The following is a 15,374-nucleotide window of genomic DNA, read 5'->3' as shown; positions in this document are numbered from 1 at the left end:
ATAGTGAAATTATCCTAACATTTTGGTTGGTTCAGGCTACTGACAAATTTCTGGCAGATGCTTAGAGGGATCATAAGTAACTTGAACAAAGTGGCTCTGCTCAGTTGACTTAATTCCAGGTGTCCTCAATGACTATCTTTGTTGTATATCCTTCACCCAGCTAAGTACATCTCTTCATTTTGTTCCAGTGTTGAACAAAAACTGGCCTGAGTCAATCCCAGCCACACACAAATATGACAGCCACTAACCTAGAGAATGGCAGAAGTACTGTAAAGGCATCAACACTGGGGTTTTACTCTGACTTCACCACTAAAATGATTTGGGGGCAAGGCCATCTACTCTAAAGCTAAAGGTAGAAAATGGCACATGGAATGAAAATCAATGTCCAGCAGCAGTGCTCAGCCTCAAGAACTGACTGACATGCTGTCCAAATAAGTATGAAGGACTGACGCTTGGTGCAGGCAGGTCTGGCTGCCGCGTTGCTGCTTGGCAGCAGAGCCCCTGTGAGGGACTGTCTGGGGGAGGGAGCCAATGGGGTATCAGGAAGACAGAGATTTAAATTCACTGTGAAATTAGCAAAGCCACCTAATCTCCCTTAGCTTGTTTTCTCATGGCCAAAATGGAAATTTGCTCCTTTAGGGTGCAGAGGAATATATAATTATATGAAGCACTGTATAAATGTTGGGTATTATGATTCTGAATAACAGACAGAATCAATATTAATATTATCTTTTATCTTTGAAGATGTGATAGCCCTCAAAAATTTTTTTCAACAGCAAAGCATCATATCCCATGGGTAATAAAAGCTGTTGAAGTTACAATTAACTTCAAAGCAGAAACAACTAAGTTCCAATTTTAATAGCACCAAGATTAAATTCTTTACTTTGATAGGATTGTAAAAATGGAGTATAATTTCTTCATTTTCAGGGGATAAGAGAGGAAGGGATGCCAAAAGAATGTAATTCCTGCAGCGTTAAAGTTGTGACAATTATTTTTTAGCTTGGAATACTGGTGGCTAAACATATTACTTGGTTCTTTAAATACTATAGATAAAGTTAGTGGTCTTAACTACATTTATGTATTGTGCTTGCTACACATTAAAGGAACAGCTAGGCAATCTTTTCCCATTAAAAGCAGTTCAAAACTTTCAAGTAATCTTAAATGCATTCATATTTCAAGTCTTAATTAATTATTTGAAAGATCTTTTACAGTCACCTATCTCTTAATGTCGATTTCCTGAAACTAATCTTTAAAAATTAAAGCAGCTTTTGTTCAGTCTCTGGTGTTTTATGTTGTTCACAAAGTACCCTATAACATAAATTGTACAAATATTATTTGTACTTTACAGATGAAAAAAATGGAAGTTTAGAGATATTAGATGACCTGCCTAAAATCACAAAGCTACTAAATGGAAGACCAAATATTTAAATCCTTATTTAAATAAGGCCTCTCTATAATCCTTGTTGGTTCATGTACTCAGACTACATCACACCATTCTCTATAACTAATCTAAATTCCATGTAAGTGGAATCTTCTCATTCACTGTGTTCATGGTAAGAAACAGAATCCCAGGAATTAGAAGAAACTTTAGTATTCATCTAATTCAATCACAAAGCTTTCCATCTCTGAATTTTGGATTTTATGATGCTGCTGCTCTTCAAATATGAAATGATCTAATTCTATCCTTTTACCTAATGAAATCCTTCATGTGCAGGTTCAAAATCGGTTCCCTTTATGAAGACTTCTAAATTATGTTAGCCAAATCCCCCTCTTTCCTGAAGTACTACAGCATTTTCAGTTATCTTTTTTTTTTTTTTTCTTCAGGCTTCATGTTTCTTAAATTTTTTTTCTGCTGTTATTTTACACTACTGACTATCATCTCTTTCCCTATTCTTCCTTGACATCCCTGACATTGTACCAACTCCTAAGATTCCACTCCTATTTCAATGACAAGGCCTTTTCTGTCTCAATTCTTGACTCCTCTTCTTCCCATCCTCTAATTTTAAGAATTCATTTTCCAGACCTCTATTCTCAATCTTATCATCTTCTTCTTTTGTGGACACTATTTCTCTTGTAAATTTCACCTACCACCAGAGCTTCAATAATCATCTTTATGTGGACATTTTTCAAGTCTGTACTCTTTCCAAATTTGTAACCCCAGTCACCTGAACAGTACTTCTAACCAACCTTCATGCATTACAAGGACAAGAATTTATTCTCTTTTGTACAACCCAGGGTAACAAAAGCTGTGCCATGGATATAGATCAGATAAACTACATCCATGAAAGATTTATGGGACTGACCCTTGCATAAATCCAACTGTTGGAAAACCAGTTGCCCACCACATTTTCTTCTTTCATTTTTGGCAAAGCAGACTTACCAGATTTTCTTTGTCGTCGCCCCAAAAGGTCTGTAACTGTTTTTCGGAATTTTTTTGCTTCTTCTTCATTGGCAAAATTAAGACCAACTTGACATGTCTAAAATTTTTTGGTTGAGAAGTTAAAGTTCAGAGGGGAAAAAAAAGGGAAATTATTAATAGATTTGCTTTGAGATGTATAGACAAAAAAAAAAAAATCCCAAAAGGCACATGAAGGATTGGTTCAATTCAATTGCATAAAATAAAATTACTGTTAACTAAGGTAAAGAATGAGAAATAGAATGGTACTGAACTTCAACTGAAAATATAAACTTTGAGTTAAATGTATTATCTTATACACTTAATTCTCAACATTCACACATGTAACCATCACAACTTTAAGCATAAAAGCATTATTTTATTAGTGATTTCATTTTCCCTTTCATATCAGTAACCATGCACAATCATGGCTATGTAAAGTAGTCAAAAACATGAAAGGTACAATGTCCACAAGTTTGAAGAGCGATTTTTATCTTATAAGGAGTGTCCCTGGTCTTATTCATCCAAACTCTATAAAGAACTCACCTTGCATTTATTATATATTTTCATAGTTTGCCTTTAAAAATCAAGTTTTTTATGCAATTACCCCTCCTCCCCCCAAAAGTGTACCGTTAAGTCCACCGGGCTCTAAACCCAAGTGTGCCAGGTCAGACATGCAGCCTGGTGAGAAAAAAAAGATGTCACATAAATTTACTACTAGAATGTTTGCTGCCACTGTTGACCTAATTGACCAAAAGCATCAAGGCTGCCAATCCCATCATTGATGGCTACCTCAGAGTTAAACATCAACTCGCCCTTGCTATGCTCCCATACTCCCATTACGATCGTCAAACAATACAGGAAACAGACATTGCTAACAATGAAGAATATTTCAAGCTGGTCCAAAGCCATCCACTAGCCATGAACGAGAAAATGTCAGAAATCACTTATTAATCATAACATCTTCCAACAGAAGTGATGAAACATTCTTGGTTTTCACAAGGCAGCCAAGGTAGAAAGGTTTACAACAATATAGTGTACAGTAAAATGTATTCATACTACCATTTGCCATAATAGAAGATACATTTTCAGGTTAAAAATATTTTAGCTTTAAGAATTTTACTTGATGTATAGTATTTAAGATTCTATAGATAGTACTGCTATGAAAATGCAGGCTGTCTCAACTTTTTTTTAATTGAGCTCTTAGAGCACAAATGTTTTTGCATATTACCAATTTTATTTTGTGCATTGTACTTCATGGGCTCTTTCGTGGTATATTAGGAAAACTGCAATATCAATGTCATTCTCAGAACTGAAGCTTTGTTATAAAGAATCCTATGCAGAAAGGCATATTCTCAGCAATCTTTAGTGAAAGATTACAATTATGGGTTGTCACAAGATCCTAATCTTCTATTTCCCGTCTGTTCAATGTATCAAAATTCATGTTTTTTACTTTTGTGCCATTTGCTAGAAATGTTACAAAAATTTTCTGTCAGAACTACAAATAGGACATATATCAGAGTTTAATTCAAAAACCAAAGGGAAAAAAAAAAGAGGAAATACTGCTCCAAACTTAAGAAAGCCATGCCAAAGTGAAATTCATTTTTAATGTTCTTTATGCAATGTAAAGACTATAAAAATGCTACTTTAAAAGGGATTATATGGAAAATAAAAGGGTTATTTTCCAATGATGTTGCCTGATGTCTTTATATTTTAAGCTGGCAACTTGTACTTATTAATAAGATCTTTTTAAAAAAAGACTAAAACATTCTTTATATTTTATAAAACACAGAAATGAAAAATCTAGAAACAGTAATTTCATGAACATAACTATAAACAGTGTTATTTAAAATTTAGTTGTATAAATAAAACATGACTTACATCACCAGCAAATGTATGAAAATATCCTCTAGGACCATTATATACAAAGTTATTGTACAGCTCCTGTTCCCACAGTAGTTTCCCATCCTAACCAAAATAAATAAATAAAGATAAAGTTAAAACAACAATTACCAAAAATAATAGGACTGTGAAGACTTAAGGCAAAGCATACTACTTACCTAATAAGAAAATAAACAGTGCTTTTAATATAACAAAACAAATTTAACTAGATCATTTGAATCGACTAGTTTCAGTATCATGTGATACACTCCCTCCCCCATATCCACAACCCCCTTAGCTATTAAAAGAGGCCCTTCTCCTTCTGTGCACATGAATGATTTCATTCCATTCCATTTTTTTCCTTGCAAACATTCTCCTCCTTCACTTACCTTTAATATATTCCTGATTCCTGGCTGCTTTCTTACTGTCTCTTCCCTTTCTCAAATCAACTTCATTTAATCCAATCATCTCTGCTGGCAATTGTTCCACATCTTTCCTCTCTTTTAGGACTAAACGTTTTGAGAAGACTGTATAATAAGGGCCTTCACTTTGCTCTTTCTTCTGAATTCTCTATGGGGTCGCCTTCCAATCTAAACATTCAACCAAAATTGTTCTCTCCAAAATTTCTAGTGATCTTTTAACTGAAAACCTAGTAACTTTTTATCAATTCTCAGTCTTTTTGACCTTTTTGCAGCCTTTTACAAAGTTTACTTGATAATCTCTTTTCTCTAGGTTTCTGCTGCACTCCTTTCTTTCCTTCTCTGACCACTCCTGTGTCCTTTTATGGATCTATAGAGAGGGTACATTTAGTCACAGTCACAGGCTCTCTTCTGCACCCCCCCCTATATTATTTCACTTGGTGATCTAATCATCTCCCATGGATTTAATTATCATGTCTATGATGATGATTTTCCAATCTACTTGTTCAGCCCTTACCACTTTCCCTAACTCAGTCTTTCATCTCCAAATACCCAGGAGACATTTCGAACTGAATGTCCAATAGACATTTTAAACTCAACATGTCCAAAACTAAACTCATCTTTTCCTCTCAAATCCTCACTTCTTCCTAACTCCTCCTCCTCATTACCCCCCCCTCCCCGCCCCAACCCTTGTGTCACCTGTCATCCTTAACTCCTCACTCTCTCATCCCAAAGAATCCATTACCAAGGACTCTCCATTTTAACTACCTCCCATTTTTAGCACATGGCCCGTCTTCTCCCCTGACAATGGCACTATCTTTGGGTAGGCCTTGATCCCCTCAGACTGGGACTATTCCAGTAGCCTTCAGCCTGGTCTCCCTGACTTGACTCTCTCCTTACTCTAGTTCATCCTCTACTCTGCTGTCAGAGTGATCTTCTTAAAGTGCAACAGCACAACAAATCTTTGGTCTGGCATGCAGAAAAGCCCTTTCTTGCCTGCTCTCCTGCCTCGGTCTTTCTAAATTTCTTATGCTTTTCACACAAGTCTTCCCAAGTTTCATCTTTTTTTACAGTATTTCATCACATTTATACTAGATTGCTTGTTTAGGCATTCCCCTTATCAGCTAAAATCTACATGACACCTTTCTCAGTTCGTCCTTTTAGTGCTTTGCCCTTCATTTCCCTGTATTTAGTTTGCTGTACAAAGTTGCGCCGATGCTGTCTCTGCCATCAGACCATGAGCTCCTTGAGAGCAGAGCCTGCACTTGGCTTTTCTTTGTACCTCTAACATTTAGCAGTGACTGGCACATACTAGATGCTTATTTCTATTTACTGATTCTATGTTGATTCAATAAGGATTTAAAATTTTCTGTTACTGGGCTCAAATGTACAAGATGGGCAAAATACTGTACATCCTCCTTTGAACCAATGACACCATAAGGGTGATGTTTTAATTTACTTGGGAATAAATTTAAGGGAGGCAGAGGTGTTCAAAATTAGCCTCTCTCTCCTCCAGAGTCCACGTCCAGTGGCAAGACATGTCAATATGACTGGCCTGGGATGCAGTGGGTGAGATATGTCATAGGGGAATGAGTCAAATACCCTTTGCTAATCTTGCAGACAGCAGATTCAGAAGTAGAGGAGGGAAGAAGGGAGATGAAGTCAAATGGTGAATAAAGATCCTAAGAAGTCAGGATAAGTGGAATATAAAAGGTACAATGTGTTTGCCATAAAATGTATGCAAAATTTGGGCACATTTGCAATCTTCAAATTATAGAATCTCAAAAATGAAGCTCTGGAAAATATAAGATGGATTTAATAAAATAAATCACCTTTTTTTTTTAAAGCTTTTTTTTTTTTTAAAGCACTTTTAATACACTAATAAAAGACATTATGCAAGGATGAGAATAGACAAACACAATGTCTTTCTTGGGCAAAATGTAGCTTTGTGCACAAAACCTATCAATTATCTTGCAGTAGACAAAAAAAGCAAATACAATATCTTGTAATATCTATGCACCACATTTTTAGCCTAAGGGACAATGACAAACTAGAGGTCACAGAATATCTAGGATGACCAAAAACCATGCTGTAATTCATATTTGACTGAATAGATATATACATATATGTATAATATAGAACAAAATATAGCATCTTAATGAGTCTGTTAGGGCTACAAATGCTTTCTTTTAAATTTCTGAAGGGTAATTACATAGGAAGAGTAATTAAATAGTATAGTATATATAGAATTCACCTTGGAGACAGGAAGATGTGTCCTTAACTCAAGGAAGAGTAATTAAATAGTATAGTATATATATAGAATTCACCTTGGAGACAGGAAGATGTGTCCTTAACTCAAGACCTGTTCCCTAAGTTTACAGAAGCAACTCCTAAGACCATAAATTACAAAGTAAATACTAAAAGATTTGCATTGAGAGAGGGAGTACCTCACTGGATTTCTGAACTTATGGAATACTAGCAGTGAGAAAAAACTATAGAAAGATTTCATCTCAACACAATGAAGAATTTTCTATTACAGTTCAAAAGAAGAATGGACTAGTAAGGTAATAAACCTTCAAGTAAAAGATAACAAGTTGGATGGCAAATGAGAATTATTTTAAGCACAGAGCAAGGCAACAACCAGGGTAAACACTAAGTCTGTTTATGGGGGCTACCAATGGCCAAATAAAAGTCAAATTTCTCATGTGACTAAAAATACCTCTTTGGTGACACAGTGATTAAAACGTTAAAAGAAACAAACATGAGTATTAAGCTCAAACTTCAACAACCCCAAAGTAAAAATAAAAGAAATCTCACCTTGATATCAAATACTCTGATGAAATAAGATCTTTGTGGATTGTCCTTAACAAGGCATGCTACACCACAGCATTTTTTTGACCACATGCTATTCCTATCTGCTGCATATAACTGTACCACTGCTGAAGACATAGTCTGGAAGAGAAAAAAAAAAAAAAAAGAAATTAGAGCAGTTAGATTCCAGCCATGGGGAGGGGGGGGGGACAGAGGGGGGAGGGGAACAGGGGGCAGAGGGGAACACAACAAAAACCTTGTTGCAAACTTATACAATCATGCAAAAAATAAATAAATATTTCCCCCCCTTTTAATTGTGCTTTGACCATGTTAAAAAAAAATTAAATTTTTTATCTGAATTGTGAGTCCATAAACTGTCAGGAGATTATCACAAGTTCTCTGGAAATACTGATTACTGGACTGATCAGTTCTAAAACTTTCAAAATTGTTTGCTTTATAACATTGTTATTGCTGTGTAAAATGATTCACTTCCAGTTCTGCTGGTTTATCATTATGCATTACTTCAAAGAAAACTTTCCTGATTTCTCAAAAATCATCCCTTTCATCATTATTCATTCATCATCGACCACAATATTCCATCATATTTACAAGCATAACTCGTACAATCATTCTCCAGTTGAGGGGCAACTTATCATCATCCAGTTTCCATTTCTTTACTACCACAAAAAAAAAAAAAAAAAAAAAAAAAAGCTGCCATAAATATTTTTATTATTATTTTGCTTAAAACTGATCTATCACTTAAAATACTATCCCTCTAATTCTTCCTACCCCCCCCTTCCTATTTCCCAATTTGGTGAAATGTATATTTCTGTACCCAACCATGTGAATTCTTTCCTCCTTTGAGCAATTCAGATGAAAATTAGGTTCCAGTGCTATCCACATTCCCCCTAATATTCCCCCTTCTATGTGAGTACCTCCATTATGGCAGTTCAGTTCCCCTGCCCTTCCTCTACTTTATTCCCTCCTCGTGTATATAAACATAGAATAAAAGCATTCTCAAGCCCTCTTATAAAACTCTTTGAGATGGAATGCTAACAAGTCCTCTATTTAAAGTTCCATTTTCTCTATGGGATTATATGAGTTTTTGCTAAGTAAGTTAAGTCTATATCCTTTGCCCTTAGTAATACACTCTAAGCTCTATACTCCTTGATGACATGATGGCTGCTTAAGTGATTCTAAATGTGATTCCTTGACTTGAATTCTTTCTTTCTGGCTATAATGTTTTTGATTTGTTTGTAAGGCTGTGAGCTGTAGAGTCTTTCTATTTTCCCACTGTCCTCTGTTCCTGGGGGATTTGAGTGATACTCTATCACAATTTCTCAACATATGATACATATGATGCATAGGTGGCTTTTTGGGGCATGGTTTCCAAGTAGTCCAATTATTCTTAAATTATCACCTTGTTCTGTTTCTGGGTCAATTGTTTGTACAAAAATTCCTTTCATTTTCTTTTGTTTCTTCAATATTTTTTCTTTTTTATATTTTTGAATGTTTCATGGAGTCATTAACTTCTATTTGTTTCATTCTCTTTCAGAGAGACTATCTTGAATAATCTTGTATGAAGTTGTTAATTCCCTTTTCAGTTTTTCCTTGCATTGCTTTCATGTCTTTTCCATTCCCCTTTCCCCTTTTAATATACTCATTTTAGTTTTTAAATTCTTATTTCATCCAGGAATTCTAGGCGAACTTGTATCTACATAGTTTATTTCTTAGAAGCTTTGCATATAAATGTTCTTTTAGGTTTGTGTTCTAGATGACCATTCTTGAGATTGAGATTTTTTTGGTTCATTCTGTTAGCTTTCTTTCTGAGTTTGAATTTTTTGTTAAGTTAGCATACCTATTAGAATGAATACCTGGACAGATTTTTTTTTTTTTTTTTGGGGGGGGGGTGTGGTTGTCCTCTTTGGCTGCATTCTTGAGGATGTTGAGTATTATATTTATTTTTCAGGTTCCTATAGTGGTCTGATCCAGAGCAAAGCCTGACTTGTTTCCCAATCTAAAATTTGATTTGGGTTTGGATCTGAGCAACAAGTTTGTGGGTTTGCCCCTACTGGATTTCTAATGTAAATTTCCACTAGAGTTGGGCATTACCATCAACAGGAAAGATCTGCATCATCTATGTCTGTCATCTTGCTACTAATAATCAAAGGAGATTCCGGTTTTACCGGAACAAAATTTCAACCTCTCAATTCTATGATACTAGATACTAGTTGTTTTAACTCCATGTGAAACTAATTCAACACCAAAATAAATTATTTAAAACCTGAACAGTAATAGTACTACCCTTTATCTGCTTTATTTGAAACTTAAATGAAAAATAAAAAAATAGAAAAACAAAAAACCATTGCCATGTGCCTATCAGTACATTAGGAAGGATTCAAAATATGTAACAATAAATTTCCATTTCAAGAAGTTTCCAATAGTGCAATTATTCTTTTGTTTTCTCTTCTTGATCTGTCCTCCAGATCTGTTTTTCTTATGTTTCTTTTGTTCTTTGCTGTGCCGTTTTTACTTTTTTCTTTTTCCCCCTTTCCCCCTCACCTCTCTCAAGAAGGCTGGTTATACAAAGATGTTTATATAGTATACATATACAACATATATACATACACAAACTAAATATTAATGTTGATGATATATGTATATTTCTCTTGACTGAAACTTTTTAAAAGTTTGACTTTGTCTGAATCAATGATTACTACTGCTACTCCCCCCCCAATAAATTCTACTCCTGATCATTACTATATTTATGTATATTTCTTATTTCCTATCCCTGCTAACTCTCCTACTTTATTTCTATTAATTAGCCTTGCTATCACTCAATCTCTGGCCACCTCTGTGCCCTAACAAGGATTCCTCCATTATCTTCTTCCCTCAGCCAATCTCTCCCTCTTTATCCCCTTCCTATTAATCAACACATCTTTTCCCACTCTCATTAATTTATATACCCTTCTATACCCCACCTTATCCAATTCCCTCCTTCCTCCTTATTTCTTTATAGATTTTGGAAAGTGCTATACCCTTCTTAATATATATATACACAAATACATGTATTGTTTCCTCTTTAATCATCCCTAAGATGAGTAGATTTTCATAACCATCAACCCTCTTCCCCCTTCTAATTCCTATATAAGTTTTTGTTGTCAACCTCATTTGAATAATTATTATTTTTACTTTTTTCCTACATGGTTTTGCTCTACCCCAATTCTCTTTTGGACTGCTAGTTACTAATGTCAAACATATAAAACAAATAATTTGTGTTTATTGAGTCCCTTGAAATTAGTCTTTGATGTTGCCTCTTAGAATTCTTTAGAGTTCAGATCCTCTCTTCCCCATTCAATATTATGTTTTCAGGCACTACTACTATTCTTAGGTTTTTAAATTTAGCAATAATAGTTCTATGTTTTCCCTGTAGGATCTCTTTGGGGTGGTGATCAGTGGATATTTTTTTCTATTTCTTCTTTTCCCTTTTGCTGTATCACTTCAGGATAATTTTCTTTTAATTATTTATTGCATTATTGTGTCAAGATTCTTTTTTTTTTTTAGGTCATGGCTTTCCAATAGTGCAATTATTCTTTTGTTTTCTCTTCTTGATCTGTCCTCCAGATCTGTTTTTCTTATGTTTCACATTCTATTTTTTAAACACTTCTATTTTTTTTCTAATTAAACAGTTTATTTCATGCTTTTTATTTTCGAAATATATTTTATTTTCAATATATATGCCCGGATAATTTTCCAACATTGACTCTTACAAAAACCCTTGTGTTCCAAATTTTCTTCCCCTTTTCTTTATCCCCTCCCCTAGATGGTAAGAAGTCCAATATATGTTAAACATGTTAAAGGGAAAAAAAATGAGAAAGAAAACAAAATGCAAGTAAACAACAAGAAAAAGAGTGAAATGCTATGTTGTGATCCTCACTCAGTTCCCACAGGTCTTTCTCTGGGTGTAGATGGCTCTCTTTATCACAAGATCATTGGAATGGGTCTGAACCATCTCACTGTTGAAGAGAGCCACATCCATCAGAATTGATTATTATATAGTCTTGTTGCTGTGTACAGTGTTCTCCTGGTTCTGCTCATTTCACTCAGCTTCAGCTCATTAAGTCTCTCCAGACCTCTCTGACATCATCCTGATGATTGTTTCTTATAGAACAATAATATTCCATATGAATAACTTATTCATCCATTCTCCAATTGATGGGCATCCACTCAGTTTTCAGTTTCTGGCTACCACAAAAAGAGCTGCTATAAACATTTTGGCACATACAGGTCCCTTTCCCTTCTTTAGTATTTCTTTGGGATATAAGCCCAGTAAAAACACTGCTGGGTCAAAGGGTATGTACAGTTTGATAACTTTTTGAGCATAGTTCCAAGTTGCTCTCCAGAATGGTTGGATCATTTCACAACTTCACCAACAATGCATCACTGTTCCAGTTTTCCCACATCCCCTTCAATATTCATCATTATCTTTTCTTGTCACCTTAGCCAATCTGAGAGGTATGTAGTGGTATCTCAAGAGTTGTCTTAGTATGAGTTTCTGACTCCTTACCTACAAGTCAGGGATGTGAAAATTCCTGTGGTTCCTGCAGAAGCTACTAGGAACCCAGCTAGCTCCAGGTCTTACCTCTGGTTGTTTCAGCAAAGCTGATCTGGGGGTATTTAAACTTCACACATATTAAAGCTGGGTCCCCAGGACCCCAGGTCTTTCTTGGGATGTCTCAGATTGTCCCAGGAGTTGGGATCGTCTGCCCCAAGTCTTATTTTCCAACAGTTTGCATTTGTCCTGAGGTACAATTTTGTTTTGCTTGTTGGGGAAGTCTGGACAGCTTGAAAACTTTCTGACCTGCTCCACCATCTTCCAACAATTCCCTCTCCCTCTTCTTTCTTTTCTCCCACTTATACACTGATGAATGCTGCCAGAGGAAGTCAGGGAAAAGCATCTTCCCTTATTTTCATTTTCTCACCTACCATTCATCCCTTACTTCAGTCACAATTGAAACAGCTTTCTCTATGATTAATCATGTCTTAATTATTAAATGCAAAAACTCATTCAAAGTGTCCATTTTGGAGACTGAACAGTCACTTCCCTCTGACTTCATAATTATAACAGCTGTTATATAAATGTTTAATATTTACAAAGCACTTTACAGAAATTAAGTAATATTATCTGCAGAAAAACTCCCTGAGATAGGTTCAAGTAATATCATCTTATAAATGAATCAAATGAGGCTGAGAAACATTAAATGACTTGCCTAGCATCGTGTAGCTAGTTGAGTGACTTAATCAGGATTCCAACTCAAGACTTCCAGATTCTAAAACCAAACTCTATACAATGCACAACTATTTTCCTAACAATCTGTTTCTTTCTCTCCTTGGCTGAATTATGGTTCATCTTAACAAGCCATTATGCAAGACCCTTCTCCTTCTCTTCTGGAGATCTTACTAGTTTCATGGATTCGATGATCATTTCTATTAATCCTCCAAAAAGTAATCGACCCTAATCTCTCTTCCTGGATTCTAGTCCCATTTAAATAGCTGCCTACTAAATATTCACCACCTGAAAGTCTCATTAGCATCTTACAATCACCATGTCTAAAGGTAAATCGATATATACTTCCAAAATTATTTGTCTTCCAAACTACCCTCCTTTTAAAATTGAGGGGATAATATCCTGCCAGTCAACTAGGTTTGAAACTTCAAAGTCATCTCTGGCTCCTCCCTTTCCTTCATCTGACCATATCAAATATGATGCCTCTCAATTCTATTCCCTCCACACACAAGGTCCACCATCCTGGGTATCTCTCACTTGGATAATTTCAATAGTTTTCTAATTGGTTTCTCAGTTTCTAATCACTCTCTTCTGCAATTCATTAATAACCACATAGCTCCCATATTAAAATTCCTTACTCAATAAAGGTCTGTCCATATCATTTTCTACTGAAAAAAATCATAAGTGGTCTCCCTACTTTTGGTCCCACATACTTTTCCGGAACTATTTCACATTACTATTCTTCATGAACTCTATATTCCAATGCATTTGCCTAATTGTTCTCAGAGTTCAAATGCTGCTCAATCTCTGCCCAGGTTAGTCTCCATCTGTGGAATAAACTCTTTCTTCATTTAGACCTCTGAAAATTTCAAGTATTCTTTAAGACTCAGCTCCCATCCCACCTTCTCCATGAATACTTTCCTGATCTTCCATCCAACACACCTCACCCATCCTAGGCTGATCATGCTCTAGTCCTCCTAAAATTATTCTCTATTTATCTGCAGATATAATGTCACTTTGAGTAGACTGTTAAAATCCTTGAAGGTAGGGATTATTTCATTTTTGTATGTTCAATATCCTTCACATTTAAACAAATGTTTACTTGTTAACTGATTTCCAAGATGAAAGACTTTTTTTCATTTTAAAATCTATTCTGTAATACTTCTGGCCAAGATGGTGGAGAGAACACACACAAGCCTCAGAATTAGTGCTTGACTGAAAAAAAAAAAACAAAACCCAAAAAACCAAAAAACAACCCCCCCAAAAAATAATTACCAACAGAAGACATCCTTGAAATTCACCAGAAAAGCTCTGTTTTTGTTCAAGGGTGGGACAACCTGATCAGGTGCAGGCTGAGGGCAAGCAGCTAGTGCGTGACAAGTAGCTCACACTGAGCAGATCAGAGCGGGTAGGGGGTGATCTCAGCAATTTCTGCAGGGAGAACTTTACCACAGTGTAGCTACTTTGCCCTGGCAGCAAGCCAGTAAACAAGCAGAGAAGCTGTAAACACAGGGGTAAAAGCTATAACCCCAAAAAGCACTAAAAGAAAAAAAAAAAAGGAAAAAAAAAAAAAAAAAAAGGAATTAAAGGAATTAGATAAGAGTAGGTAATGAGGAAACTAAAATAGACCTGGAAAATAGATATAGGAGAGAGAATCTGAGAACTACTGGACTCCCGGAAAAATATGATGAAAAAAAGAGCCTGGACACTATTTTCCAGGAAATATAGTGGCCAAATTCCACAATTATCAGACAAAGGAAAAAATACTGCAAGCTGCTAGAAAAAAATCAATTCAAATATAGAGGACCCACAATAAGGATTACTGAGGATCTAGCAGCGTCCACATCAAAGGACTGAAGGGCCTGGAATACGACATTCTGAAAGCTAAATAACTTGGTATGCAGCCAAAAATAACTTACCCAGTGAAAATGAGCATCTTTTTTCCAAGGAAAAAGATGGACATTCAACGACATAAGTGAATTTCATCTATTTTTGATGAAAAAACCAGAATTAAACAAAAAGTTTGATCTACAAATATAGAACTCAAAAGACGTAAAAAGAAATCTTGGGAACTATATTTCTGCTATAAAAATATATAAAGAACACATGTATAATTGGTTCTAGAAACTAGAGGTGGAAAGGAAATTGTACCCGGAAAAGAGTAAAGTGGGAGTACTTACATCTCACGAAGAGGCAAAGGAAGTCTATTATATGTGAGAGAAAGAATGGAGGGGGATGAACATAGTATGTATCTTACTGCCATCAGAATTGGCTTAAAGAGAAAAATATTAGACATATTCAATTTATGGTGAAACGTATCTGACCTATACAAAACAGTTTGGGGGGGAAAAAAAAAGGGATTGAAGGAGTCCTACCAAATTCCTTTTATGACACAGACATGGTACTGATACCTAAACCAGGTAGGTTGAAAAGAGACAAAAAAATTATAGACCAATCTCCCTAATGAATATTGATGCTAAAATCTTAAATAAAATGTTAGCAAAAAGATTACAGAAAGTCATACCCAGGATAATACACTATGACCAAGTAGGCTTTATACCAGGAATGCAGGGCTGGTTCA

General features: G+C 35.4%; 1 protein-coding gene across 1 annotated transcript in view; it reads right to left on the bottom strand.

Annotated features, from left to right (window-relative positions):
* WASL (WASP like actin nucleation promoting factor) overlaps positions 1–15,374 on the bottom strand; it is a 114,063-nt gene that overhangs the window by 50,018 nt on the left and 48,671 nt on the right. The window contains exons 2-4 of the mRNA XM_074268094.1: positions 7,513–7,647; positions 4,277–4,363; positions 2,381–2,477 (exon numbers count right to left, since the gene is read on the bottom strand). Of these exons, the coding sequence (XP_074124195.1) occupies positions 2,381–2,477; positions 4,277–4,363; positions 7,513–7,647 (319 nt within the window). The remainder of the gene's footprint in view (positions 1–2,380; positions 2,478–4,276; positions 4,364–7,512; positions 7,648–15,374) is intronic.

This window comes from Sminthopsis crassicaudata, chromosome 5, assembly GCF_048593235.1.
Source record: "Sminthopsis crassicaudata isolate SCR6 chromosome 5, ASM4859323v1, whole genome shotgun sequence".
NCBI lineage: Eukaryota > Metazoa > Chordata > Mammalia > Dasyuromorphia > Dasyuridae > Sminthopsis > Sminthopsis crassicaudata.
The sequence above is the reverse complement of the archived record's forward strand: the minus strand, read 5'-3'. Positions and strand labels throughout refer to the sequence as shown.